The following is a 27,376-nucleotide window of genomic DNA, read 5'->3' as shown; positions in this document are numbered from 1 at the left end:
GCCTAAGCAATGTATTGCAAAGATTAAATTGGGAGTTGAAGTACCTTTTATGTAATTATATGTTGGAATTATGGGTGAAAACGGTGTATGTGTTCATTGATGCAATAGGAAAGTACAGTTAACATACAGTTAGCAGATTCACAGAATGAAAATTAATGTATGAATTATTTAGCTAACGTTGTGCTTTGCCCCAGAATCTGGTGTTTATTATTGTGAGCTTTAGCAGGAAACAGAAGCTTTATCAATTGGGAAAACATTTCTTTGCTGAGCTGAGAACAGTATGGCTTTCTCGTTTCGAAGTGGGGAACCTGGTTCTTTGGTTTCTTTGTTCCTAGTTAGACTACTCCCAAGCTATTTTAGCCGAACATTTTACATACTAATGGAGCCTGGGGAAGTGCAGTTGGCAGCTGTTCATGGGATAATAATGAAACACACTGTTTAGTACTGCATACTGCTGCTGTAAAATGCGGGAAGTATTTTATAGAGATCATGGTGAACAGAACTGGATCCACTTTAAGCGCTGGTTAAGTGCTTGAACCGTGAGTGAGGCAGTTGTGTTTCACGTGAGAGTAACTGACGCTCATTTGCTTTTGCAGGTAAAGAAACCGTGTACAGAATCAGATGCTTCAGAGCCGCAGAATCCCAGGTATGGTAGAGGAGGGCAAACACTGACTCACTGCAGCGTGGTGGCGGGGCTGTGCTGTGGCTACGTAGCAGCAGAGCATGACAGACATGTTTTATAAAGGATGAATGGATGGATCAATTTTAATTTATTTCACTCTGGAAGGGGTTTCTTTTCGCCTTTTCCTAGTTAAAGATGAGGGCTACCATCTAGGTTTTTGAGGTTTGGGTGGTGCCATAACACTGAATTGTCATCCCCATTTTAAAGAACCCCAAACTATTAAATAGTGTAGGGAAATCTGTGTAATCAAATCTCACTTTCTTTTCTTATCCCTTTTCTGCATACCTGAGTCTTAAAGTTTATTGATAATGTTTATTTTCAGTGTGGGCAATTCAGTCTTTATTTGGGAAAATTCAACTTTATCAAAACTTCTTAGTTTTCACCTGTGAAAAACATACCACTGTTCATCAGTTGGGACAAGGCCATACATACTTTCAAAAGAAACTTTTCAAACATAGTCTTTTCTGATTTCATGTACATGGGAAAAAGGAAATGGATTTAACTTCCCTATTTTCCACATGTATATATGTGTATGCATAATTTTAAGCAGGAGAAGTAGTAATTGTTTTAGATTTGCCATTAAGCATGCATCTTGCTGTTAATTAGTAAACTGTTGAGCTACAGTGGATTATTTTCTTCAGTTTCAGGTGGTTTGTCTATCTTCGTCTTGCTTCTGTTTAGAACACCTATTTCAGTTTCACTAAAACTCAGATTCTTTAATTGTGAGGGGAGAACCACAAAGCAAATCTGACATGACACTAATATTGTGATTAAAACTCAGAATAGCGAAGTAATCCAAGGTTTGCCTTCCAATCCCATCCTTAACCCTGTCTTTGTGCCTTTGCTGCAGCTGGACCCTCGGGGGGTCACCTGCAATATCCAAGGCAGTATAATATCTGTGGCTTGAGCTGTGCTGCACACCATCTGAATTTCTTTGATTAACTCATGCCAGTCATTATCACAGCCTTTCATTTAGTTCTCTAAGAACTGAAAGTATATAAGGGAATACAAAATTTGATGTCCAGATATGCTTCCAGTGAAGTCACTAGCAGTTTTGCCCTGGACTTCAGTGGAGGCATGTTTTGCCTGTCAGTCCTCATTCAGTAACTTCTAAATGAAAAAAAGTATCTGCTGTGCTGCTGCTTTGGATTAAAATTTATTATAAAGGGCAAGGTCTTTCCAAATACTTTGATGGCATGGAGAATGTCAACTTCGCAAAACACTTGTGCGTGTGCATAGTTTTAAGTGTCTTGCTTGTCCAAATAAGACTGTTTTATGTCAGGTCTTAAAAAAGTATGAAGTCCATAGTCTGATTAATTTCAACAGAGGATGATATTGCAACAAACCTGAGGACCTGGATTACAATGTACTTCTGGGTCATTACTTCTGCACATCATAGAATGATAGAATTAACTAGGTTGGGAAAGACCTTTAAGGCCATAAAGTCTACCTATTACCCCAGGACTGCCAAGTCCACCGGTAAATGATGATGTATTAAAATGAGAAACACTATTTTGAACATCTCCTTTGCATTATCCTTTTAAGCAGGGGATATCATCAGACAGCAGATATAGTTATAACTGAACTAAGTCCTCTCACTAAACTAACTAGCTCCACAAGGCAAAAAAGAAAATAGAGTTTTATAGAATGTTCTCAATTTCAGAATCCTGATATGCAGGCTTCTGCCAATGTTAAGGAAACACACTGAAACCCCAATCACAATTAGTTAGGAAAATCCTTTTACAAGTTCTTTCACAGTCAATTTGTGGTTATTATGAGCTATAGTTAAATTCTTCACACCACCTCTGAGGAATAGGATACTTTTTTCCTCTCAAGTGCAAAAGGGAACGCAGGTTACAAATGGTCAACCTGGAGGCTAAATCTGGTAGTTGCTTTTTTTTTTTTTAAGGTGCATTTTCAAACAAAAATGCTTTTCATTTTGAGCTCCACAGTCACAGTCTGAGGCTATATCATCAGATACAGTTGGAACTAATGTTCCCGCACTGAGTGGGTGCAGTGCTGTGTATACCGCCTGCAGTGGGATTTCTTTGGCCGGATCTGAATCCGCGGTGCAACTTCGGTCTTGCAGGGGAATCTCTGTCAGAGCTTTGGCTGGAGCGGCGCTAGAGGGCACCGCGCGGCACATTAAACTTGAGAGCCTGGAGCAAGGTAATTCTTCTCTAAACAAGGCTTAAGTGAAAACATTGCACATAAAATGAAACATCAGCACAAAAATGAATGCTGGAGACACACAGCCTTACAGAATAGCTCCTGGCTTGGGACCTAAGGCCAATATCATTCATTTATTTAGCTAGCTTTATAGTCTGTTGGTTTTGGATTTGAAGCTATTACAATAAATGCAGATGGAAAGTGTTTTTACAGTAGGGAAGTAATTAAATTGGGTGTGGGAACTTTGTCAGGAGAATTCTTGGAGTGACATGTGTGTATCAGCAGATTCTTTGTCTTGCTTGGCCTTGGTTTGTCTTTTAGAAAGAAACATTCAAACTGCAGATGTGACTAGTAAATTTTTTTTTAAGGGTATTTACTAACCTATGCAGCATATCAAAAAATGTCTTCCAGAAGTACATGCAGTAAAAATCAACCTTGCCAGCATTTATTTATAGAAAATGGTTGTATCTCGCCAGACAGGTAAACAGCACAGATAGAGAGGGAACTACTCAATTGAAGTCATGATGGATAGGTGAGTTGCTAACAGAAGAGGAAACATGCGTAACTTTTCAGTATCTCTGTCACAAATTTTGATTCAGAAATGACTTTGTCTTGCAAATTCTGTCTTTAAAGATCTTTAAATTAAAGATTCTTGGGAGTTATTTGCCAAATCCCTGGTTGTGATTTTATCCCCAAATGTTCAGCTATTATTACCTAAATGGTAGTATTATACTGAATCGTGGTGGTATTGTGCCTGTGTCAATATTATGGCATTTTTTCTTCATAATTTTGTAATAAAAATCACATTAACCCTCAAGTCTGGATAGCCATCCAGTCATGCAAAATGCTTGCACCTTCCTGGAGCTGTTGGTGTGTGACAGAGGCAGTAAACAGTTGGAACTTGCCAGCTGTCTTACTACAGGTCTGGATGAGACAGGGGCACCATGCATGGGTGGTGGTCCAGCATGCTGGCCCTGTATCAAATTCACTAGTGAGTTTAGGAAGATGAATTCCTGTGTTCAGAGCCTATAAACATACACTGCTATTAATTTTCTTGTATGATGGGTACACGTTAAAATAGTACAAATTCCAAGCGTTCTGAACAGCTCTTGCATGCAATTTAATGTTGTACATGAACTGCTGAAGTCTAATGCAATACATGAAAGTTAACTAGTTTGCAGTTATTAATAAGCTCCCTTTTTACATAGATAATTAAATAAGCCATTTTAATTCTAGTTTTTGTTACCTTAAAATTTGCAAGCTACACTTGTAACCTCACCCCCCCCCCAAGACCTCCATGTGGAAGTGAGTTAAATACTAAGAATATGTGTGTTTCTGAATTCTGGTAAAATGATAAATAGCAAGTCCCACACTTCTGCTCACACTCAGCTACAGCACGTTCGCTTCAGCTGCCCATCACAAGGCAGCATCTTTGAGATAACAGACTGCTTGATAAGTACACGTCTGCTACCCCCAAATCCTCCTTCCCCTTCCCACTAGGACTGACAGAGATTCTGCTGTAAGACCAATGTCACATTAGGAATTGAGGTCTGACAATAAATATTGGGTTTTCTGAGCTATAAAATGAAATAGGGAGAAGAGAAATGAGGGGAGGAAGTCCCTGCAAATGGAAATTTAGCAGGGTTATCTGCTACTTCTTCAAAGTCCACTGATTATAGGGGCTGGGGAAAAATCATGCTTTTTTACCCTTTGGAGAGGATAGAAGAGTCTGCAGAAGAATGAGAAGGTTTTACTGACAGCTGAGACACAGTTTCTTTTTTTCCTGGAAGGGTAAAGGAAAATGGCCATATATTTCATATAGTTTCGCTCTTTAAACCATAATCTTTATATTATGAAGATGATATCTATGGGAAAAAAGGGAAAACTTGAAGTTTTTGACAAGTAGTTCTGTAAGCTTGGGATGAAAATTAGCCGACTAACTGTGAAAATACATAGTGGTGTCAAAAAGACATCACTTTTGTATTCAAAGAAAGGCAATGGACCTTTGTACTGGTAAGTTAAATCCATGTCCTTTGGAGTAAGAAGCCCTCTATTCTTGTTGCATAATTTTTACTATAAACCTGTGGACCTAATATCTCAAACTATATCCATTCTTCCTGTCTTGTCTTTTCCTTTAGATACTTATTTTTTTATTATTTCTAAAAGCAAAAGAAAGGGAAAATAAGCCACTCTTAAGCAAATCATCTCTTTTAAAGCTTTATCAGATGCCGTAAGAAGAGTGCAACCAGAGGCATTATGGCTATTGCATTCTTACCAGTTAGACAAAGTTCATTCCTATGTGTTACTGAACTACAAATTCTCTGATGATGATCACTGCTAAATACTGAATCATATGCATAGAGTTGCCAGATAAACAGGCTGTCCGAAAAAGCACAGAGGGACTTTTTTGTGTGTTTAAAAAAGGTCTCCAATATTTCAATTCAATATGGGTTTCAGTGAGGCTTTTAGCATAGATTGCAGCTGTTCATCAGATGATTGCTGTTCTCTTCTTGCACACCCACACTGCTTAGAAGTGCACCGGATAGTAAGATTTAAAAGATGAATTCCTGTTTCTGTTTCTTCATCTTAAAAGTCTCTCTTAAAACTTCTGAATGAGAAGTAGACTTTCACGTTTTTTCACTGGTCTCATTTTGATGTTTTTTCCTCAGTCAGGATATAGAGTGCATGTATATGTCCAGACACAATTACTGTCATTAATGCATTTGCAAGTAAATAGATGGTATTGAATGTCAGTGAGAGCCACCACAGTTTTCGTATTTAGTTACTTGACCAAGGTTTGTTTCCTTTGCAATTTGAGGACACTGTTGTGAGTACAACGTTCACTATATTTACTGTATCTGAGCTATGCTAATACTACTTGAGTGCACTACTGAACAGTTTCCATGGCCATCTGTATGTTTAACAAAAATGAAAAGCAAGATAACATGTATCTTCTGCATCTTATTCCAGGCAACAGATCATCAAAACTGTCTCATTCTTAGCAGTTTGGACTGTGTAAAATACCCCTGAGATTTCTCTTTCACTGACTAATTCCCTCAACACAACCTTCACAGTCTTATCTCAGGATGATGATAGTGATGGTTGGGTCTTTCAGTCAGGTTTTGGCTTTATTTTAATATGATGTAATTGTCCATATTTACCAGATCTAACATTGTAACTCCTCCATCCAAACCCAAGCTTTACTGGCATCTGAAAGACTCTGTGATGAAGCTGTCAAGCCTTTCCAATGGTTGTTTGAACACGGTTGACCCTCTGCATACCAGTTCTGCATATCATACTAGGAGAGTGAGACCAGCACTACCTTCCCATTCATTTACAGTTCAAGAGATAAACAACAAATGGTTATTGTTATGTGGAAAAGGGCAGCTTTACAATTGAGCTGCCAAGCAAGAAAAGTCAGCAATAGCTATGGAAATTGTCATTAAGGTTTCAGCAATTATAATAGAAAAAAAAAGAAAAAGTATTAGTTGTGGAGTAAAAATGGGCAAGCTCAGGCTACCAAGCTTTCATATGTGTGGTTTTGTCACATTATGCTCCCTCATTTGCTTCTTATCCGTGTCTTAAAAGTTTTTTTAGAAGGTAAAGGTTTTGTCTGTGAGCCATACATAGCTTACCTTGGCTAGAGGATAATTTGAATGCTTTTCTGATTCAGGAGTAGTGTAGCTCTACTGTTTCTCACATTGAAGAATCTGTGGATCATAATGATGTGATAAATGGGCTTCATTTAAGGAAATGAGGTACTGAGAGGACTCTGATTTAGACTTTGAAGGTGAGATTAATCTCATGCTGAAGTAGATGTGTAAAGTAGGCACTTCTGAGATGCCATTTATCTGATGTTTCTGTTGACTGTGAAGACAGCATACTGTATACCTCTTCTCCTAAGCAACCATGCGGACTCCACCAGAAATCACCTGTTGCACTGCTGATTTATTACAAGAAGACCAGCTAGATACACAATGTGAGCATTTGGAGTAGAATGGAAGCATTTATTTTGATTTTACAGATTCTACTTTTCTGCAAAACTGTTCAGTTCCAGAAGGGAATACATGCAAAAATAAGATTATTATTTAGCCAGGAAAAAACACTTCATGACTAGCTGCCAGTATTTCAACTTTGCTCTGAAAAGACAGAATAAATAAAGTTGAAATTGAAAGATTGCCACCAGTAATTTTGGAAACTACAAGAAAAAAATCCAGTTAACAGGAGGGATAGTATATGTTTGTTGTAATGTAACATTCATGTCACTGGGGCCACTATAGTTATAAACACTTCACCTAAGAGAAATGTTTGGCAGGATCATGCCCAGACTTCTCAGTCAGGACAGTGGCTGGCAAAAAAGGAATCACAATTTTTCAATTTAAAAAATAACTACGTTGTGGAATAAGATTTCTCATAAAGGCTGCATTCTGGGACACACAGGCTTAGCTTACAGTCAAGAGAATGTTTTATACAAATCTGCTACTTATTAAAGGTTTGGTGCACTTATTTATACTGCATGCCTCTTAGGCAGTTGGAGTTAAATCAGAATAACATACTTAGTGAAATGACTGTGCAGATATATCTAACTGAATGACATACAGCATCCACAACAATTGCACGACAGTTGCTACAAGGAGTATGTTGCCTTGCTATCTACGTTTTATTTTCAGGCATGTGCTTTTCAGGCAGCATAAGTCTTTCCTATTTTTAGAGCTGTCTGTGTGGTATCTCTCTGCCTGCTCTATGCTGATGTTCTCATTTGTTAACTTTAGAAATCCAGCCTTCTGATTACCCAGGGCCTATTGAAGCTGGTCACTGTCTGCCCATTGGTTTTTGTTGGCTCTGGATCAAGCCCCCAAAGAGTTCTAAAAATATATATGATATGTTTACAGAAATTACAATAATCTATTTAGAGTGCAAACACATGGTAACTGATGACATCACAGGGAAGTATTTGAATGGTTTATATTAACAGATCCCTGTGGCTTTAACAATGTAATTAATGTATTTTTTATATTTAAGGTCTGTTACAAATTCCTGTTTTTTTTGTTAATATCATGGGTAACATATTTTCTGTTATATTATTAATAATTTCTGTGTATGATCCCAAGCCAGACCATGTCAGTGTTAAGACTTGCATTAACCTGGATCTGTGTTAGGTCAGACTTTGGAATAAATGAAAGCAACAAAACCCAAGAAGTTTTGAACACTTTTTGGAAATTTGTATCACCGTATTTAAAAAAAAAACAAACAAAAAACCCCAAAAAATTGGATAAGCAAGATTTTAACAGAAGTGTTAGTAAAAGTAATTTAGGTATTTTGGATTTACCTTTAAGTGTCTGTACATAGTCTTTTTGTCTAATATCACATACTATGAAAGATAAGACCTTTCTAGTATAGATTTGTGCTATTAGAATGCAAGAACCAACCACCACTAATGATTTAAAGCCTATTTCAAAAATAGAAGAAAACCAAATACTTCTGGAAATGAGATAAAGGTCTCTGAGAAAGAGAGAAACATGCTACTGTAACAGTTCTGTTTATTGTTGTCTGTTGGTTGGAATATATCCTATTTATGAGAAAGAGTAGATAATACAAAATAATATGCAAGTGCCTTCTGGAGTCTATTAATTTAAATTTAAAAGATTTATTTTATTTGCTGTCCCATTAGAAACAGGCTGGCGTTCCTGTTTGGTTAGGTGTATTTTGAAAGTGATTAAAATCCTATTGAATAATGGCTTAAACCACCTACTCTTAAAATATTTAATGACTGCTTATTTTTTCCTAGTTTTCACTCAACAAATACAAAGATATATGCATTAAAAAGTAATTGATATTTTATATGTTTGTTCACTGTATATAGCCTTATGTCTTAAATATCTTAAGTAAACATCCAAAACATTTAGCTGTTATGAAAGCCATTCCACTTGGTACAACTATTATGTACTTCTTGGAGTGTGGATAAAAGCAGGGTATCCTGTAACCAGCACACAAAAGTCTGGTCCCTTTTGCTATCCTAGACTGAGGTCTGTGAAAATTTCCCACTGTCTTGAATAATTACTAGCTTACCCACTACTATTATATGAACAAAGGTGGTGTCTCCCAGGATATTGCTATGTACCCATCTCTGTCCATGTCTTCCACATGTCCTTCTTCAGAGAAAGGAAACTTTCTTATTTGAGCATTTGTGGCTAATTGGTAGGAGAACTGGAACCACCCCATATATTTTTATAATTAATAGTTTTGACATAATTGTGAATTCCAAAGTGCCTTGTGACTTTTGAGCGTGCTCAAGAGTGCAAGTTATTTAGCAGGCCCCAGCCATGAAAACACCCTCACATCGTAGGCAATGAGATGAGGAGTGCCTTTCAACCTAAATGCATGTTAGTGCACTTTATAAGGTCTGGGAAAAGCTCGCAAAAATAAAGGTCTGGAGCTGCATCAATAAGTATTAATGGCAGTTCAGTACCAAGAGAACCACAAATAACTAAAACCAGAAAAGAGGCTAGTGACGAACTGAAGAGAACACACCAAAAATTTCCAAAATTTCATGTATAAGAAGCACACTAAAACCATCTTGCTCATAGTAATAGCTTTCAACCAGAAATGGCAACCTACAAGCAAAAGTGTACGCAGGCAATTTAACATGACTATTATAATTAAAGATTCTTGAAAGCACATTGAAATAATCAATGTAATCCAACAGTCAGTATTTCAGAACAACTGGTTAAGGGCACAGGTACAGCAGTGCATGGTGCAGTTCTACCATCTGTATCTCCCATCCCCTTTATTATCCCTTTTATATGTGGGTGCTGTTGCACAGCATAACTTGTGCAACTACAGCTATTTTTACACCAGACAGAAATGATAACAATATATGTTCTACTGTCTTTATTAGTTGATAAACAGATGGCAGAATGTAACATATGTCTTGATGGCAGCAGTTAAATGCAATTTTGAGTCCATTTGCAAGTCTGTTGTCACTCTCCCCCATCCACTTTCTCCAGCTGGAGCTGCAGGTGTATGGAGGGATCAGGACTGAAGCCATCCCAGGGCTTAGCATGCACTTGGTTGTTGCTCATCTATTTCGGATGGATCAGATACCAGTGTGGGTGAGTGACCAGTGTCCTCCCCACCTGCCTGTGACAGTTTACTTCTGTCAGAACATGGTGTGGGCACTGGTAGCCCAACATACAGCCTGAGCTATAACCAGTTGCGTAGATAGACAATATTTAAGTTCACTTTTATGTCTGTTCTTAATGATGCATCATAGACCAGCCAATGTTCATTAGAAAGTCCTCTTAGATTGCCAGTAGTTCCAGGATGGCAGTCTGGCAGTCACTGGGCTGCCTGAAATGAATTTCTGTGTGAGGTGAGTATATTGCAAGGTGGGTAGGCAAAGTCCAAGTGACTGACCTTTAAAAGACAAGCATTCATTATACTTCCCTTTCCTGCTCTGTTCTTCCTCCCTATACACATCCCCTTCCGCATTTTGACTAGTTTATACTGAATCTATTGATCCGCTAAGTCATGGTACTTTTCAGTATGCACCTAGTCTTCCTGAATTTCAGAGATAGAGAAAATGAGTGGATGTATTTCTGTACTAATAAATGTAGCAATCAGAATTCAATTTTTTTTAACCTTCAGGAATGTCTTGGGTAAATAACTGTTTTTGAGTAAAAGGAGATAATCTAAGATTATACGTACAAGTATTTTTGCTTAATCCAGTAGTTTCTTAGAGCCTTATCCTAATATTGAACTGGATTTTGATCCATAAAATGACAGTGTGGGTTCTTCAAGTGCAGTACATGTAATTACAATGAGAAGGAGCTCTGTTTCTTTCTTTCTCCCTTGGTCTATTTTTTGCTCTGTCATATCACATTACAGCAGTACACAGGAGAATTAATTCAGACTTCGTTCCAGCTTCTTTGACCTCTTGGATACTCCAAATATATTTTACCGTTGGTGAGTCTGAATAGTAAAAGTATTTGGTCTCACCTACTTTGCACTTTAAATCCACTTGAATAGATTCCTAGAAGAATGCAAACATTAAAAAAACCCTGATCCAAATCCCCTATTCTGAGATTGGTACAGTTAATTTTTAAATGGTTCACATTTTTCCCCTAATATTTTTAAGTGTAATTTCTTGGCTAGATATTTCACAACCTCTTCAGACACATTTTAAATACCATCAGTCAGTCTATGTACTTGGTAAGCATTTAACTAACACATGCAGTTAGTACACTGTGCTAGTATTTAACATGCCAAAAATCACCTCTTTGCCATCCTACCAGATCCTTATCAGTCATTAAAAAAAAAATAATGTACGAAGCAAGAATAAAATGAACAACGACAACAAAAAAAAAACCATTAAAAGAGACCACATGCAAATAAACTAATTGTAAGTTTGCTTTTTGCTTTCTAACATCTGCATCTGTCACACATCACACACATGCATGTTAAAACTGTTTTACTTTTCGTATTTCAGACGTGGCCTCTCTTTATGTTAAGGTAGCTTTATCAGGGAGTTATTCTGTGCCTCAGCTCTCTCCACACACAGCTTGGTCTGAGCACCAGTCGTCGTTGTCCTCCTCTGGGAACACAAGTCAGAGGATCCAGATGACAAGTAGAGAAAAGAGCCTCCACCCTAAGCAGCATCTGGCTCTTTGGCAGATTTGTCAAGCACTTCTGCTAATGGGTTTGGATTTGCCCAGGGGTCTTTTATGTGGTTACATTGCAGATGGTCTGTCTGTTCTATCTTCTCCTTTTGAATGTTTTTTTGTTTTTTTTAAAAAAAGGCAAAAAACTTTCATCTGATCCTCAGAATTTACACACTCCTTTCTAGCTGATAAGGCTCTTTATGGGTCTTATAAGATGCCTGTGCAGGCTTCCTTCTCTTAGAAATGGCAAAGCTTTCCATATATCCAAATGTGTGTCTTGAGTTTTGTTGGCAATTCATGGACTTAGTTCTCCGGTTTAGCTGCCAAGTGATATAATTTACTGTGATGTGAGCCCATATTATTGTAAAATTTCTTTGGGAATTACTTTATGTTGTTTGTAGAGCAGAGGTAACTTTACCTTCCCTTGAAGCATGAAATATACTTGCCCTCCACTAGCCATCCACCTTTGAAAACCTAAGTTCAAATCTGGATGTGGTTAAACGTGAAAATGAGTATGATGGTCTCAATCTAATTCATAGAGGATTCTTGTCTGCTATTTGAGAGAGGCCCAGGACTGAAGCAGCAACTCTGTGGGAAGGTGTGTTTGGCAGCTCTATGGAGAAAGGCATATGCAGTGCCCAAATAAATAAAGCAATTCCAGGGATCAGCTTTTTAGCAGAATTATTTATTGTGTGGCGCAAGCGCAGAAGAGGGCAGAGAGGGAGAACATCCTGTTTGGTGTATTTCATTTTAGTACTGTTTCAATTTACGACTGCATCTCTGTCACTTTAATTTTTAAGGATTTGGGGGATTTTATTTGCTTTTCAGTGTAGAAGTAACTGGCAGGTGACTAGACATAAGATCATGTTTAATTCCTATATTATTTCAGGCTTAAGTCTTATTTTCCTTCTAATTATGTAGATTAAATTAAATAGAAGAAAACCCCCAACCCTATGCTCTCAAAAATGCAGTGCTTTTTGTGACTTTCTCAAAATAGTACCAGAGAAGCATATTCATCCCTCTTAGCATTTTGTTATTATACTATGTTTCATAATAGCAATATTTTAAAATTTGCTGAGAAACAAAAATAATTGAATTATGAAAACCAATCATGGTATTATTAATATCTCCTACCCTAGTGCCCTGTCTCACGAACCAGGTTCTTAACCACTGGAGAACCTGTGCTAACAGTTAATCTTATGTCCACAGTATAGATGTGTGTGAACTTAAAACCCAACAGCATAGTAGGGTTGGTTTCCTCCTGCCCTGCTTTTTCCTCAGGACTTGGGCAGAAGTGAATATTTAATGATTTTTAAAGGTTAGGCAGTATGTCAAAAGTCACAGCGAGGTCAAACCATTTGGTGTAAGCCAGGCTTTTAGCAGAGGGAGCTATAAAGGGCAGTTTCCACCAGGCTGGCTGGTTTCCAGTGCTGCCATGTGCGGGGACAGTGAGGGGCTGGTGCTGTAGCTCTGCTTGTGCCCCACTCCTGTGGCTCTGCCTGGGCAGGCAGGTATGCCCCTGCCCAGCCGGGATATCAGCGTGCTGGCTGAGTTGGAACTGGAAGCGTTACAAGTTTGCAGCTGGTACCTGCTTCTTGTGGCTCAAGGGGATAATCTGGGGGAGATTGTGCCCCAGAGTCCTCAGCGACACATATTTATTGACTCTTAGAAAAATCACCTACTTCACCCCAAATTAAAAAGCTACATAAAACCTGTGTGTATGCTCTAAGTCTCAAGTTATAAAATGACTTGGGGAAATCAAACAGAAAAGCAAAACAAAATGTAATCATTTGGTATCAATTGTAAAGGGCAGACAGCATGAGTACATTTATCAGGCATCATTCTCTCTCTTGCTCAGAAGAGTAGAAATTGTTTTGAATGTAATTAGTTACTAAAAGTGAATGCAAGAGTCTCCCCATTCTTTCAGGTGTACGGGTAATAAAGTCTCCTGGACTTAACAAGAATGATCAGATGCTGAATCAGTTAAAGCATCAGGAAGCGAGAAAGTCGCATATATTTATTTTATATTCAAAACCTAGCTCGTTGTTGTGACTTTTGTTAGAGAACAGAAAAAATTGCTTTTGACACAAACTGTTTTGGAGCCAATAATGTGCTCGGCATGAGGTAAACTACAGAATATTTGTCTTGGGAGCCAAGGTTCAGACCAGGTTTAACTTTTAGGGGGAATTTTGCTGTTAAAAGTGAGATGTGTTAATCTTTCCCATGTTAAGACTGCTTGCCAGTAACTCTCAGTGTTTTATATTTAAAAACAAACAAACAAACAAAAACCCCCAGATAACATTCAGAATGTTTGCATTAAAATGTGAAGCTTGAATGGAACATGAAAACTACAAGGTTTTGGCAGCTCCTTTGTTCTGCCTGATCTGGCATCATAACTCATCCTTTCTGGAGCTGGATGAAGTTTTTGCAAGGCCCCTGTACTGGTGGCTAAAGAAATTACAGCACACCTGAAAGAGCTTCTTTTCCCTTCGGCAATCCGTGATGAAGAAGAACCACTTTTCAATAACTAGTTTGAAATACAACAGGCATTTCAGTTTGGGGTAAGAGAGACACAACCCACTTTCTGCTCTCTTGTTATGAAAATGTTAGTTCATCCTTGCATCATGCAGTCCAGGCTCCATTGAAGCCAACAGCAAAATTCCAGCCTGATTTCCCAATTGTAGATTTGCTTAAATATTGTCTTACATTAATAAGATTGACATTATTGTATTGCAAATAATAATGTTATAACGGTATTTCAACTAATAATGTAAACATGAATCAGGCACCAATATCTGGACCCAGGCATCACACCTTTCGGATCTTCACTGGTGGTGGTGTTTATGCGGCATGTCAAGAGAAATAAGTACATACCCTCTTGCTGAAAGCACACCTCCAGCTACTGCACAGACAAGCCCAGAATGAAGGGTACTTGAGAGGTACATCAGATTTAAATGGAACAGCTACCACATCACAAAAGCATGTCTCAAGCACCCTGGGAAACACTATGAGGAATTATATCACTTTCTCTCCAAAAAAGGTAGTTAGAAGATAACATAGTGATGAAGTTAGCCCTAGAAATTCCTCTTTCTCATGTGTGGATCAGTACCAGGGATTTGAAGGACGTTTTGTGCTTTGATGCTTCTTTCCGTCTCAGTCTGCCATTAAGGTGTTTGGAACAGGGAATTTCCTCTCATCGAGGAGCAAAGGTGCTAGAGCATCCCCTATTCATTGTCCGTAGGAACTCAGGGCTTCGAACAGCCGTTTCAAAACTCTCGTCGTTGCACTTAAAATCAGACTGTCATGCCGTGAGGAATGCTGCCTTGTGTTTTCCCTGAGATATTTTGAAATTCTGTGCGTTAAGCAGTGTGGCTTCAGAGCCTATGTCTTACAAAGGACAGATTAGCAGGTAAGACCTCAGACCAGGTCACCTATCTGTCATGCAGAAAGGACTCTGAAATTCCTAGCAGATTTTTCAGATGGGACTCAGAACAGTTGTTCTGCAGAAGTTGTGGCATGGGAGGGAAGGCCACAGGCTTGTTGTTTGTGTTTCAGCCATCTCCACAGAAATGTTTGTTATTTGTTTATGACACAGCTCATCATGTTGTAAGAACCACAGAATTTGCAAGTGCCAATCGCATCTGGAAGTGATCAGAAGTGGAAATGGGAGCTGTTGGATGAACTACTCTTTGAAAATGTGGCTTTGTGATCCAAGGACTTGCATTTAGATCTTACGTATCTGTAAACTGGTAGTCTGTATTTCATGTAAGTTGGATAGGTGACAGCTCCCTGTGGAACCGCAGTGTCGTTACTGCTTTTGATTTATTTAAATGCTCGCATAATGACTTCAAAACCTACTTTAGTCACCTTTTTTTAAGTAGCAGGTTAAACATGAGTTTAACCTCCTCTGTACCTTTATATGTTTTCTGTTCACAGCGGGACTAGGAACCACGCCTGAGCTTGTGGCAGCGTGGGAAATATGCCCCTGCCTGAGCTGTGGCATGGGATCATTGCTGCTGTGCTAGGCATGGGTTTGGTGTGTGCCAGCTGGTGCCTGCCCGGCATGCTCTGGTACAGCCCAGGTTCAGGATGGACCAGCCTGTATGCAGGCTAAGAGAACTGAACTCTCTACTGTTATCTCTGTTATTCAGTCAGTCCCTGGTCCTCGCTGCTGCTTAGTTTAGATACTCTCTGTCTGGCTCCTGGAGTGGTTTTCTCCAACCAGCTGCCTTTTTCTTTGAGAAGACGGGAAATATCTGTTCAGACACCACATTACCTCTTTCCAGATACTTCCTCCAGTGTCTGGAGCGTACACCCAGAGCTAAAACCATATCCCATCAAACCTGTGTCTGTCACATTTAGATAGCCCAGAAAAGAGATCTCAAAGGCTGGGATCCAGCTGGCCAGAAGGTATTGCTCTGCATAGCTTGGCTTTTTGTGTGTGCATCAGTTTGTTACATCAGAATATAATACTTTCCCATATAAAACTATTCTTTGTCTTTATCAAATCAAACCAATCCCAAACTGCAGGGTGGGGAGGTGAGGTGGAAGGGGAGCCATATGGAAAAAAGGCTTCCCATTATCTACCTTTTCGGTGACAGCCTGCCCATTTTGCTAGTGTAGACCTGTGTCTTGTAACTGAAGAAATCTCCTGAGCTTCAAGAAAGTGAGCTGGAAGTTTATGCTGAGGTAAATAATTTAATGTGTTCCCCACCCTTTGTTTGTCTTGATTTTTATCTGTTTGTTTTAATACTTACTGGCTTTGGACAAATGGTCTACATGTCAAAAAGGAGAATCCAGAATTGGCTTCTAGAAATTATTCTATGCTTTATCCACAAGTATGGAAATCCAAATTGATTTTACTTGTCTTTTAATTGTGTCAGGGAAATGACATTCGTTCCCAATGGCATTCATTCCCAATAAAAGTCAGAAAGCAGTGAGAAAATAATGTAATGTGGATTTGTGGCCAACTGAACTGCACTAGAATAGACAGTTTTCTGTGGTTTTCTGGAAACCACATTAAATGACATTAAACTGAAATAAAATGTCTCGGTCAATCAGAAACCAGAGAAACCATACCGTTACTGACTTTTAAGCAAATAATAATTTTCAGCAATTATACAGCATGACAATCCAAGCTTTCTAAATTCATTGCTGTGTTTAGTCATCACCAGAGCAAACCTAACCTTTTCACCTTCATTTTATTCCTTAGGCAGGGAAAGAAAATGTCAGTTTTTCTTTTCCAGCAAAAATAAACTTGAATTTGTAAGCAATTATTTTTCACGGTATTTAGCCAGATTTTCTCACTAGACCCACGAAGAAGAAATCCATGTATCCCTTTCAATAAAACAATATCTGCTTATTACTATAGCAATGGCTATATGCTAGAATAACAAAAGCTATGGCCTTTGGCATTTGCTCATGCGGTGGGAAAAGAGGGAGGCATAGATTTAATGAAGAGAAAAAATACCTGACAACTCATTGGCAGGAAGCACAGAGAATCTGAAGGTGGCACAGGGTTAGAAAGGGAGGATGGTAACAAAAGTTTAACTGTGGAAATGGGATGCGGGGCTAGGGAAGAAGCTGCAGTGCTGTTAAAAGAAATGTCCTTTTTCTCTAGCTGTGAACGTCACAAGGAAGCACGCTACAGTGCTGGCCTTTGTCACCAAAACTGCTTGCCCACTTTCTCACCTGATCCCTCTGCACTAAGTGCATCCCAAGCACTGACACTGGCTGCCTGTCAGACAGCACCTATAAAATAATACTGTCTGCATGAGGGTTTTTTTCTCCTGGAATTAGAGCTTGAATAGCCAAGAGAAGGACAATAGGCATGAAAGAAAAACCGAGATGCAATCACAACCAGTGCCACTTTATGCCCCAAAGGATCACCTAAGGAGTCCCATCCTCTGCAAGATAAGCAGTATTGTTGAGATCAGAAAGCCTATTAAACAACATCAGGCATTTTTGAGTTTTCCTCAAGTTATTGTTACTTTGTATTAGAAAGATCCTCTCCACAGTGCAGTTATTGCAGTCCCTCGGTAAAGGTGATTTCCCTATGAGCTTGAACTCATGTTCTGGGAAGCTGCATGGTGATATTCAAGCTTGTAATGAATCATCCATGTTCATAACAAGCCTAGTATAGTCCTTATTGTACACTTACAGTTCTACAAAGCTGAACCTCATGATACTTTTATTATTTATTACCTATATGGTGTTTTTTGACATAGAAAAACTAATATTTTAATTCTTTGTTTCATTAAGGTTCTGTCTTTGATGTCGTCTATCTGACATTGGTTAAGGAGAAGGAGAAGTATTTTTCTCGGAATATCAATGTGGCATTAGTTTTGCTTCTTTCTTTTACTTTTTTAATATGAAAGTTGACACCCTACTTACAAAACCATGAGAAATATAGAAAATATACAGCTAGAATCCATCTTCCAGCCCCAAATGGCTGCAAAATGTTTAGCACTTTTTTTCTGGATTGTTAAAAAAGAAGGAATAAAATAAAACTCTGAAGAGCATTTTCTGGTTTTGTCCCTATAACATGACATTTTTACTGCTTCTTAGTACTGTATCAGATCACTTTACAAGTTAAGAAATGAGGCCTCAAGGAGAGTGGAAAGGAGGTCTTGCTAGTGTCCAGCGGTATTATTTGTTTTTAACTCTCTGGCAAGCTCCCAGAACTCACATGGTGGAGAGGCATGCTTTTGTGAGATTGTGCCTAGAATAGCGAAAGATCTGCTATTTTGGCCATCTATTAAGCTTGAAAAGAAGGAGGGGTTGATGAGCCTGGGAGAACAAGAGAAGCAGTCATCTCAATGGAGCAAATTTATCTCATTGTTTTTGCTGTTTCTTCATTACCTTTTACAGTAGCAAAAAAAATCACAAAGGCATCATAAAAGCACATGGAAAAGAAAATATTAACATGTATTTTTCAGTTACTATAATGGCTGAAAATGTTATTCATTTGAGGAGTGTTCTTCGTCTGTGTGTTATGTTGCACTGTTTGTGGAAGTCTTTGGTGGAAAGATGTTGGAAAGTTTTTGTTGTGTATTCCTGTATTTATTATACATGTGTGTGTGGATATTTAGCACCAAAAAATCATTAAAAGTTTGCATGTAGCTGTGTGTTAATGTACCTGTATTTATATACATATGTATATTCCCTGAAAACCTGTCCATCATCCATAATCCCTCTCTCCCTTCTTTTTTACTACTCATTGGAGTCTTTGAGAACTGTTAAAGAGTTGGTGTATCTTGTTCTTAATTGCATTATTTACTGTTTGTGTAGGTGCAAGTAAACAAGAAAAATCCCTGGCCTAACCATGAGTGTAACGTGTAAAATACAGTTTCCTAAAAATAACTTAGAAAAAACTTATATAAATATGATGTATACCTCTTGTCATTGATTTAAACTTTGTTGCAGATTTAATGTAGATTTTATTGGACTAATGAAATTTGTGTGTGTACCTCCATTCTAATTTTTTGTCGGAGTGAAAGGCTTGTATGAGCCAGTTCAGACTGTGTATGGAAGAGAGGTGGGCTCACTAGCCATGTGCAGAACGTGGCTGAAAAACCTGGCTAAAACAATGCGTATGGGAAATGGAAGAAAACCCACCCTACTTGTCTTCAAAACGGTAGTTGGCTGGAGAGCTGAACTGACAGAGGTAGGAAACATATTTAGCGGAGTCTGAGTAGCTCTGTTACCGAGCTTTCATGTTGCTCTGAAAGTTAATTTTAAATAAAGGGAAATTCCCTGTTTGTTTAATTTCAGAAGCTCCAAGGTAGCTGACATCTTACTTGGACAAGGTTTCAGGTTTCCGTGTAAAAGTTTGGGATATGTAAGAACTGTTACAACAGGAGGGATATAAGAAAAGCGGGGGAAACACTAACCAAAACAGCCGGAGAGAACGTGCATTTTTGCCACAGTGAAGTTTAGTAAATGTTCTGCTAAAGAAAATTATGTGGAGAATTTCCTATCAAATAATTTTAAGAAGAAAAATCCTTTAAAAACATTAAAAAAAAAAAAATCCTGATTAATTTATAAACTGAATAAAATAATTCAATTTTAAATAGCATTTAGCTAGTCCTTCTTTCAATTCTGTTTTATTTTGGATTTGCTGCCAATTCTGCACAGTGAGGAATCAGTATTTGTAAAATGTTCTGGTTAGACTAGGATTTGAAATACTTATTTTCACATTAGAATATTCTTCTGTAAATCTTTGATAAATGATTTCATGCTTTCAGTCTAGTAAAGTTTGAAATGCAGTAAAAGAAGATTATGTAGTGAAAAGTTTACATTTTGAAACATGAGCTCTTTAAAGAAGAAAATTATCTAAATATTATCTACTTATAGAATTCATGAATAATCAGTGGAATTTTGAGTTTTGTAAGGACCTAGCTCTTAGTCCACATTTATAGTAGTTTAATTGGAAATGCAAATGGAATAACAAAGTTATAACAACCCAGATTTTCTGGAAGTAGATTTTAATTCTGCTGAAGAAAAACAGAGCACAAATGGGATTGTAATGAAAGACAAAAACCCTAGGAATCTTAAAAACACAATCCTAGAAGCAAGGCTTGAGCTTTTTACTTTTAATATAATACAAGCAAAAGCTATACAGACATACAGTGATGTGCTTGTCAAATGGGGCAATCATAATTAGCCATACTTAAACCTTCATAGGCAAGGTTGGGTTATGGTGCTGGGCTGTGCACTTTGGTGGTCTGGTGTGCATCACCAGTTCTCTTTGGCTGCCTGTGTAAAGATGGAGTGGGGGGAATTTCTCTCTTTGGATGCTGTTCCTTAACCAATTTCTGAACATAGGTTAACCCTTGAAAAGGTGTCACTTCAGGCCAGGAAACAAAATGTGCTCTAAAGTAGAAGGCCAGGATTCTTGAGCAGCCATCTTTTTGATAGAAATGCGCTTCAACTAGGTAGCATTGTCCACATCAAGGTTGGAGTTAAACCCACAGAGGTCTAGGAGACTGTTCTGTGAAATGAGACATTTCAGAGACTTTTCCAGTAAACCTCTAAAATGATTCACTAAGCATGTGCAAATACCAGTTTTCAAGGTCTTAAAGCATAGCCAAAGCAGAATAGAAGACAAACCATTTTGCCAGATTTCAGGTTTTTGATCAGGAGCTCGAAATCATCCTAATGTTATTCAGACAAAGAGTCAAGAGAAAATTAAAACCTCTTCTTAGGAAGAAATCTGTTTCAAAATTTATCATTTGCTACAACATCGCATTTTACTCAATTACTCTAAAAAGCAGCTTGACACAATGCAAGAGGGGGAAAACTAAAGCTCAGACAGTTACATGCCTGGCAGAAGGACAAAAAATAAAAAATAAAGTTGTACAATGTAGGGTTTTAAGAAGTTTTAACAACAGGCTTTATTCTGTTTAAATTAAAACACACTGCATTTACTAGAAAACAGTCTTTAATAAATAACTGCATAAACTTAGAAGTATTAATTGGTCCTTCAGAGATCACTCTTTCTGACTTTTTTTAGAGCAGGAAAACACATACTGAACCCAAACCTGCTTCTGATTAACTCAATGAAAGCAGGACTCTGATAAACATTTAGTTTGACAAAATGAATTCAAGATGTTGGAATTATTTCATCCATTTTATTAAGCATTTTTCCTGAATCCTCCATTCACTGAAACTGTTAAGATTTTAGCAGGGCTGTTACATCTTCCCGAGAATTTTTATGCTAAAGGTAAACCAAATGCATCCAGAAATGTGAATTGAATGACATCTGTTACACAGAAGGTAACATGTGCACTTCAATAAATGAATAAATTGCATAGGGATATATTAAAATAATCCCCTTGCTTGTTCACACAGGATAGAGCACCCAGGATAAGTATAATGTATACACATGGTTTTGTGAAACTTTTTACTGGTTTGGATATCATTTTATCCTTACTAGACTACCAATAACTGCAAGATGTCTTTTACTCATGCAGAGAAAATGTATATTTGTAAATGCACTACTTTTAAAATGGTATTAGTTCATTAACTTGCCATGTCTGTGGACTGGGATGCCATATGCTTTACAGAACAAATCTAAGGCAAATAAAATACTTTCCTGCACAAAAGGTTTCATCCTTGTATGGAACTAAAACTTCCTTTTACGAAGTTTGACTGCTTATATTCTTTGCCAAGCAAATGAGAATCAGTTGACTTAATTTTCTGATGAAAAAAATCTGATTCGAGTGAAAAAATCTGATTCATTTGAGTGTGAAAAGTGCTTAAGATGGATAATTCTTAAACACACTAGCTGGGTAAATCTATGATTTTGCTTATGAAGCATTTGCATCTGTGGACATGATATATGCCAACTTGAAAAGAAATTATTGTAATTTTCTTGCTAAACAAGAAAAAAAGCACATGTGAACTTTCTAAGCTAGAACTGCCCATTAGGTGTTTGTGGGGTCATCATATTGAACAGGAAATCATGACACTGAAACTGCTAAGTGAACACGTGGGGAGTATTACACTGTATATGCAATGAAACACTGTTTATTTTGTGTAGCATTCTCCTGCTCCCTTAAACACATACAAAATGGAAACTCGGACTTTGTTTTAACCTTTAGCTGCTATCCTTGTACAGGAACTACTAAACAAAACCTGACAGACTTGTAAACCACTTGATTGCATTTTATTTCGTCTAACACTGATCACATTTCCAGTAGACAATAAATACAATACACTGCTGACAGATGTGTAGAAATGTATGTACAATTAGATGAAGAAATCCGGGTCAGGGTAGTTCAGATCTCAGTTTATGCCTTTGCATTTCCTTGAATACGTCTATAAAATTCTTACCTGCTGTTGCATGGCCTCCTGCAATAGCAGTTTTCTCCAGCTCATCCAGACTGCTGCTGGGAGGCTGCCCTGACAGCGTAGTATCAGTGCATCTCAGCTTTGATTTGAGTGTTTTTACCAGAGTAAATGAGATTCTTTGCTTCGAGTGCCTTTAAGTAAGGCCTTGGTGCATTTTCTGGTGCGTTTTCCAGTGCATTTTCTTAACATTTCCTGGGGCATATTCAAGACATTAAAGCTCTGAATCTGTGTCTTGGGTTAAGTGAATGCAATGAGGCAAGCTAAAGCATCCAGGAGATCAGTGAAATTTGGAGTACAAAATGGGAGACATTTTCATTCTGTGGGTTTTATTTCTTTTCCTTATCTTGGAGGAAGAAAATAGATTCAGACAACAGACCCGTATTTGAGTGAAAGATGCTGGGGTTTGGAGCGGGGGTTGGGTGTTTTGGGGGTTTTTTTGTCCCAAGAGGAGGATGTGTGCAGCACAGAAGATAGGTGATTTCAAAGTGAAACGTGAAACTTGCAATATATAAGTAAGGTCTGGTTGTTGCATTAACAGTTTGCCACTGATTTTCCTGGTCAGAATATAAATATACAGGAACAGTTATTCTTACTGAACTACCCCAACTGCTCATCCCTTTCCTAGCCATTTCAGTCTTCTACAATGTAACTGAGCTTTTACAGCTCTGTAAGACAATCTTTCTGTTGGCCTTTATAGTATACATATGGTAAATGGTTCTCCTGTTGCAGATGGGCTGGCAACTTTGCTTATACATAGCAGAAATATTTCTTTGGGGAAAAAATCTGTGTAATTAACTCATAAATGAAGCAAGGAATAGTTGAGCACACACTGCAAATTGGATTGCAATTACCAGTCTAACAAGAAACGCTCCTTGTCTGCTTTGTCTGCATTGTCTGAGAAAGGCAGTTATGTTGTCACTGAATGAAAGCTGTCCACTGTCTCCCAGTACAACTGTGACACTGAAATCCACTGCAGTCTAAATACACTTGAAATTTTGCAAGTCTCCTAGAAATGTCTCAGAAGAAAAAAGATACTAAGTGAGCTATTGAGAATATATGCTTTTGTAAGAGTCAAAAATCTTTATGTACTGTTCATTCACATAGATGATTTAGCATTGATGCAGTGACTGCTGGTAGTTGGAATACAGATAATGGGAGACAGAAGTTCCTATTCTAACTTTTTGTGTAAGGACTGACTTTTCACTTAATTTCTCTGTTTTCATCTAAGAAATATCTCTGTTTTCCTCTGAGAAATACCTACATACATGCATTTATCCATTTATCCCTCCAGGTGTCCATCCGTTTATACATGCTCCCTCACGCACATCTTTTAACAAGCTTTTTGAGCAGTTTCGTAAGCCTGTATCGTTTACTTCATAATACCTAAAAGTGAAAAATATGGGTGTTGCTGCTGTTCACATCAAATTATTAGCTAGTTTTCTAGGTTTGGTAAAAAGCAAAGATGACCTTTAAGGAACCTGTATTGATGTGTTAATCTGGCTGCACTACAAATTCTCCAAGTGAAAAAAAATGTTATGGAAAAAGCAGATGATTATAGATACTATCACAGTGCATTTAAATGCTGTCACCTTCTTCTTTAACAGGTCTATGGAAATGCAAGATCTAGCCAGTCCTCATAATCTTGTTGGAAGTAGTGATGCACCAGGTGGTTCCAAACTGGATAAACCTAATCTCAGTAGCACTTCAGTTACAACAAATGGAACAGGAGGTAAGTATAAGACACTGCTGGCACATAGAAGGTTTTGGGCTGGTTTTCATAACGCATTTTTAAGCATAAATTCAAGGATGAACATAAACACAGCACAAAGCACAGCAAGAATTATGAAAAGATGACAGCCATACCAGTGTAAATCTACTAATTCCAACAGCACTTCTTTGATTGACACCAGTTGAAGCAAGAGGCAGAACTGTGCAAAGGTGAAACAATGAAAATCGTGAAATGGTTGATTTGAACAAAGTATTAAAGGTTTGGTTAAACCTGCTGGTAACTTGAAACATATAATTTTCTGCATCATGCTTCATTGCTGAATAATAATTTACTCTTATACCCTGAGCTACATACATTTAGGTTCATTTACGATCTCTGTCGAAAGAAGTACATCAAAATTGGGCTTAGGTAATTTTTTTACATGATGAACATGCTAATCCATTTATTTGCAGGTAATAGAAGTTTATCATAAAGAGATTTTTAGGTTTTCTGCAAAAGTAACTCATTATTACTACTGTATCTATTACTGTAGGGACAGCAGTACCATGCAGGTGCAACACAGATGTTCCAGTGCTTTCAGATAATAGATTCTGCCATAAGTGAATTGGAGCAGTGGGAGGCAACGTACCAGGTTCTGAGACGGAGTCCTGTTTGCATTTGTGTCCATGAGAGTGACACCATGGATACGAGTCAAACTAAAGTTTCAGCCCTCTTTTTCTGGATTTTATGTGTTGCTGTCTATTTTAACAGTTGCCAGGAATTTTTTTTGTTTTGTTTGCTCTTTCTGGCCACAATGTAAAGCAATTTTTTCACTATTCCTATTAAAGAGAAAAAAAAGTCAATGTCAGTAAAAAGTGCATGTGCTTGTGAGGGTAATAGAGCTCTGCAGAGAAGGGCTGAACCATTAAGGTTCAACCTATTTGTATTTTTAAATAGAATCTTTATTCTGGCATAAAGGGAAGGGAAAACTTCAGGCGTATCATTAACGAACACTAGTAACTAGATGCCTCTATATTATACTTGCATAAATAAACCAGTTAAAATAATACTAATAAAAGCATACAATGCAGTTAAAAGACTTGGCTCAAATTGCAAAACCAACTTACTTGCCTTGAAGACTGTTCACATACACTGAACAGACATTGGGAGAATGAACCATTGTTGTACCATTCCTGTTCTCAGGAGACAACATGACTGTGTTAAATACTGCAGACTGGTTGCTGAGTTGCAGTACTCCCTCTTCTGCAACAAGTATGGGAGACCCTGGTACAGTGCATGCATGTGCTGGTGTGCCTTCGTGACTGCTGTGTAACATCTCTCTTGGTTTGCTCTGTTCTTTTGTTATGTGGTTTGAATATTTTCATAGTGTTTTTTCCCCCACCCTTTTTTTTTCACCCCTTCTCAGAGGCATTTACCACAGTCAGAAAACTGGTAGAAAGTTGCAATATATGGTTATCTTACCATACTTTGAAAGTCATTTGGTAAGCAAGAAGAATTTAAGCCACTGAAAATTAGCTTGACTGTCTACATGCTCTGAGAGACTGGGAGAGCCCCGTGTGACCAACATTGCTAGAAACTGCCAGTAGTCAGCGTTACTGCAAGTCAGACCAATGGATTTTCCACAGAATGCCCATTTGTTTTATTTTTAGGTACAACATTGCATGCTTACCTGAGCACAAATCAAGGTTGATGTTATTGTTACTACTCGTACTATTACTTTCATTATTAATTAATGCTTATGTCTAGTACGCTAATATATGTAACCTGCCACGTTACAAACATCTGGCCAAATTTTCCAAGCTGTTGTTTTCATTTATGAGGTTCCGGTAATGTATTATTAGTTTTTATCAGGTATAATGATTAATAATTATATACATGACACTGTTGCAGTACCTATAAGATTAATTATAGATGTAAACATGCATCGCCATGACCCTCTACAGGCTATTACACAGGTGCTTAAGCTGTGCAGGTTTAGACTAAAGTTAGAAAGAGCTCAAACACTTTCTCTCAGAATTAGCTTGCCACTTGTAAGCCACATATCCAGAGAGAATTTACACCGAAAAAAAGTTCAGACTTGAACACAAAAGATACTTTGCACTAGAATAACCAATTTCTTGTGGATGCTCCTGCTCAGTTACAAAAATTTAAGTTTAAGGAAGGACTGAGCTAACTTAATCCATTACTGGAGTTAACTGTTCAGCACATTCACATAATGTGGAAGGTAATAATTTAAATACTAATTATCGGTAGTGAGGACATCTAATGAGAAAGTCCTTGCATTATTTGCATTAAATCTAATTTTGCATAGGTGTGCTTCTGGTTGATTATGTACTTAGGAAAACCCTTAGGCTTTCTAAAAGAAAGAGGAAAATCATTCCTATGACAAGCTCTGTTTTATTGGTTTATGTGAGCTTTTAGTAAGACTTGTTGCTCTACTAGCTATTGCATTTGCTTGTCATGCTTCATGCATAGCATAGCATCTCTTGCCCCTGAAAGTCTTTGTGTATTTTCAGTCCTTAACATACAGAGGTTCTTTAGGAAAAAAAAAACAAACCACAAAGCAGGTTGGTAGAGTAGAAGTCAAGTTGGGCTGTTAAGTCCTTTAGTCAAGTAAAGAATATGTATTGTAGAAGCTGTTGGCTGGTGGGAGCTGTATTCTGAGTTCATCTTAGAATAATTAAGTTTGGAAGAGATTGCTGGATGTCAGCTGGGCCAGCCGCTGCTCTATGCAGGGCCAGTTTTGCTGTTAGATGGTGATGCTCAAGACAGTCTCTAGCTGAGTGTTGATTACCTCCAAGGTGGAAGTGCCATAGCACTTGTCCCGGAGCCTGACTACTCACATGGTGAAGAATTTCCCTCTAATTGGATTTCTCCCTTGCTGCAGCTTGTGTCTGTTGTCTTCTGTCATCTCACAGGGTGTCTTTTGAGAAGAGTGTGCTTTTGTTCTTTGTCATCTTTGCTCAGTCCCATTAGATGGCTGTAGGCAGTAATTAACTCTCTCCTCAGCCTTTTCTTCCTAGGACAGAACACTCCCAGCTTCTTCTGTCTGTCCTTGTACATCATATGTCCCAGTCCCTAACAGTCATGGCAGATTTACTCTGTTGGCACATGCAGTCTTCACTGGTAGTAACACTGGAATGTATTTCCAGCTTGAGATTGCTTTTCATTTAATTTTACTGTTTCAGAATGTATTAAAAAAAAAAAAATAATTAAAACTAATCCACACTTCAAAAAATAGAATATTAAATATATAGTCTTTAAAGTATTCATCAAAAATGC

General features: G+C 37.9%; 1 protein-coding gene across 8 annotated transcripts in view; it reads left to right on the top strand.

Annotated features, from left to right (window-relative positions):
- EYA4 (EYA transcriptional coactivator and phosphatase 4) overlaps nucleotides 1-27,376 on the top strand; it is a 151,957-nt gene that overhangs the window by 78,392 nt on the left and 46,189 nt on the right. For 7 of the 8 annotated variants that reach the window (XM_030490652.1, XM_030490649.1, XM_030490651.1 and 4 more), the window contains exons 3-4: nucleotides 597-646; nucleotides 23,970-24,094. In XM_030490652.1, the coding sequence (XP_030346512.1) occupies nucleotides 597-646; nucleotides 23,970-24,094 (175 nt within the window). Of the gene's footprint in view, nucleotides 1-596; nucleotides 647-23,969; nucleotides 24,095-25,276; nucleotides 25,382-27,376 lie in introns of all 8 variants that reach the window. The other variant, XM_032920030.1, reaches the window with a different exon arrangement.

The sequence above is a fragment of the Strigops habroptila genome, chromosome 6 (genome assembly GCF_004027225.2).
Source record: "Strigops habroptila isolate Jane chromosome 6, bStrHab1.2.pri, whole genome shotgun sequence".
Classification (NCBI taxonomy): Eukaryota; Metazoa; Chordata; class Aves; order Psittaciformes; family Psittacidae; genus Strigops; species Strigops habroptila.
Note: the sequence above shows the minus strand (reverse complement) of the source record. Positions and strands in the feature narration are given on the sequence as shown.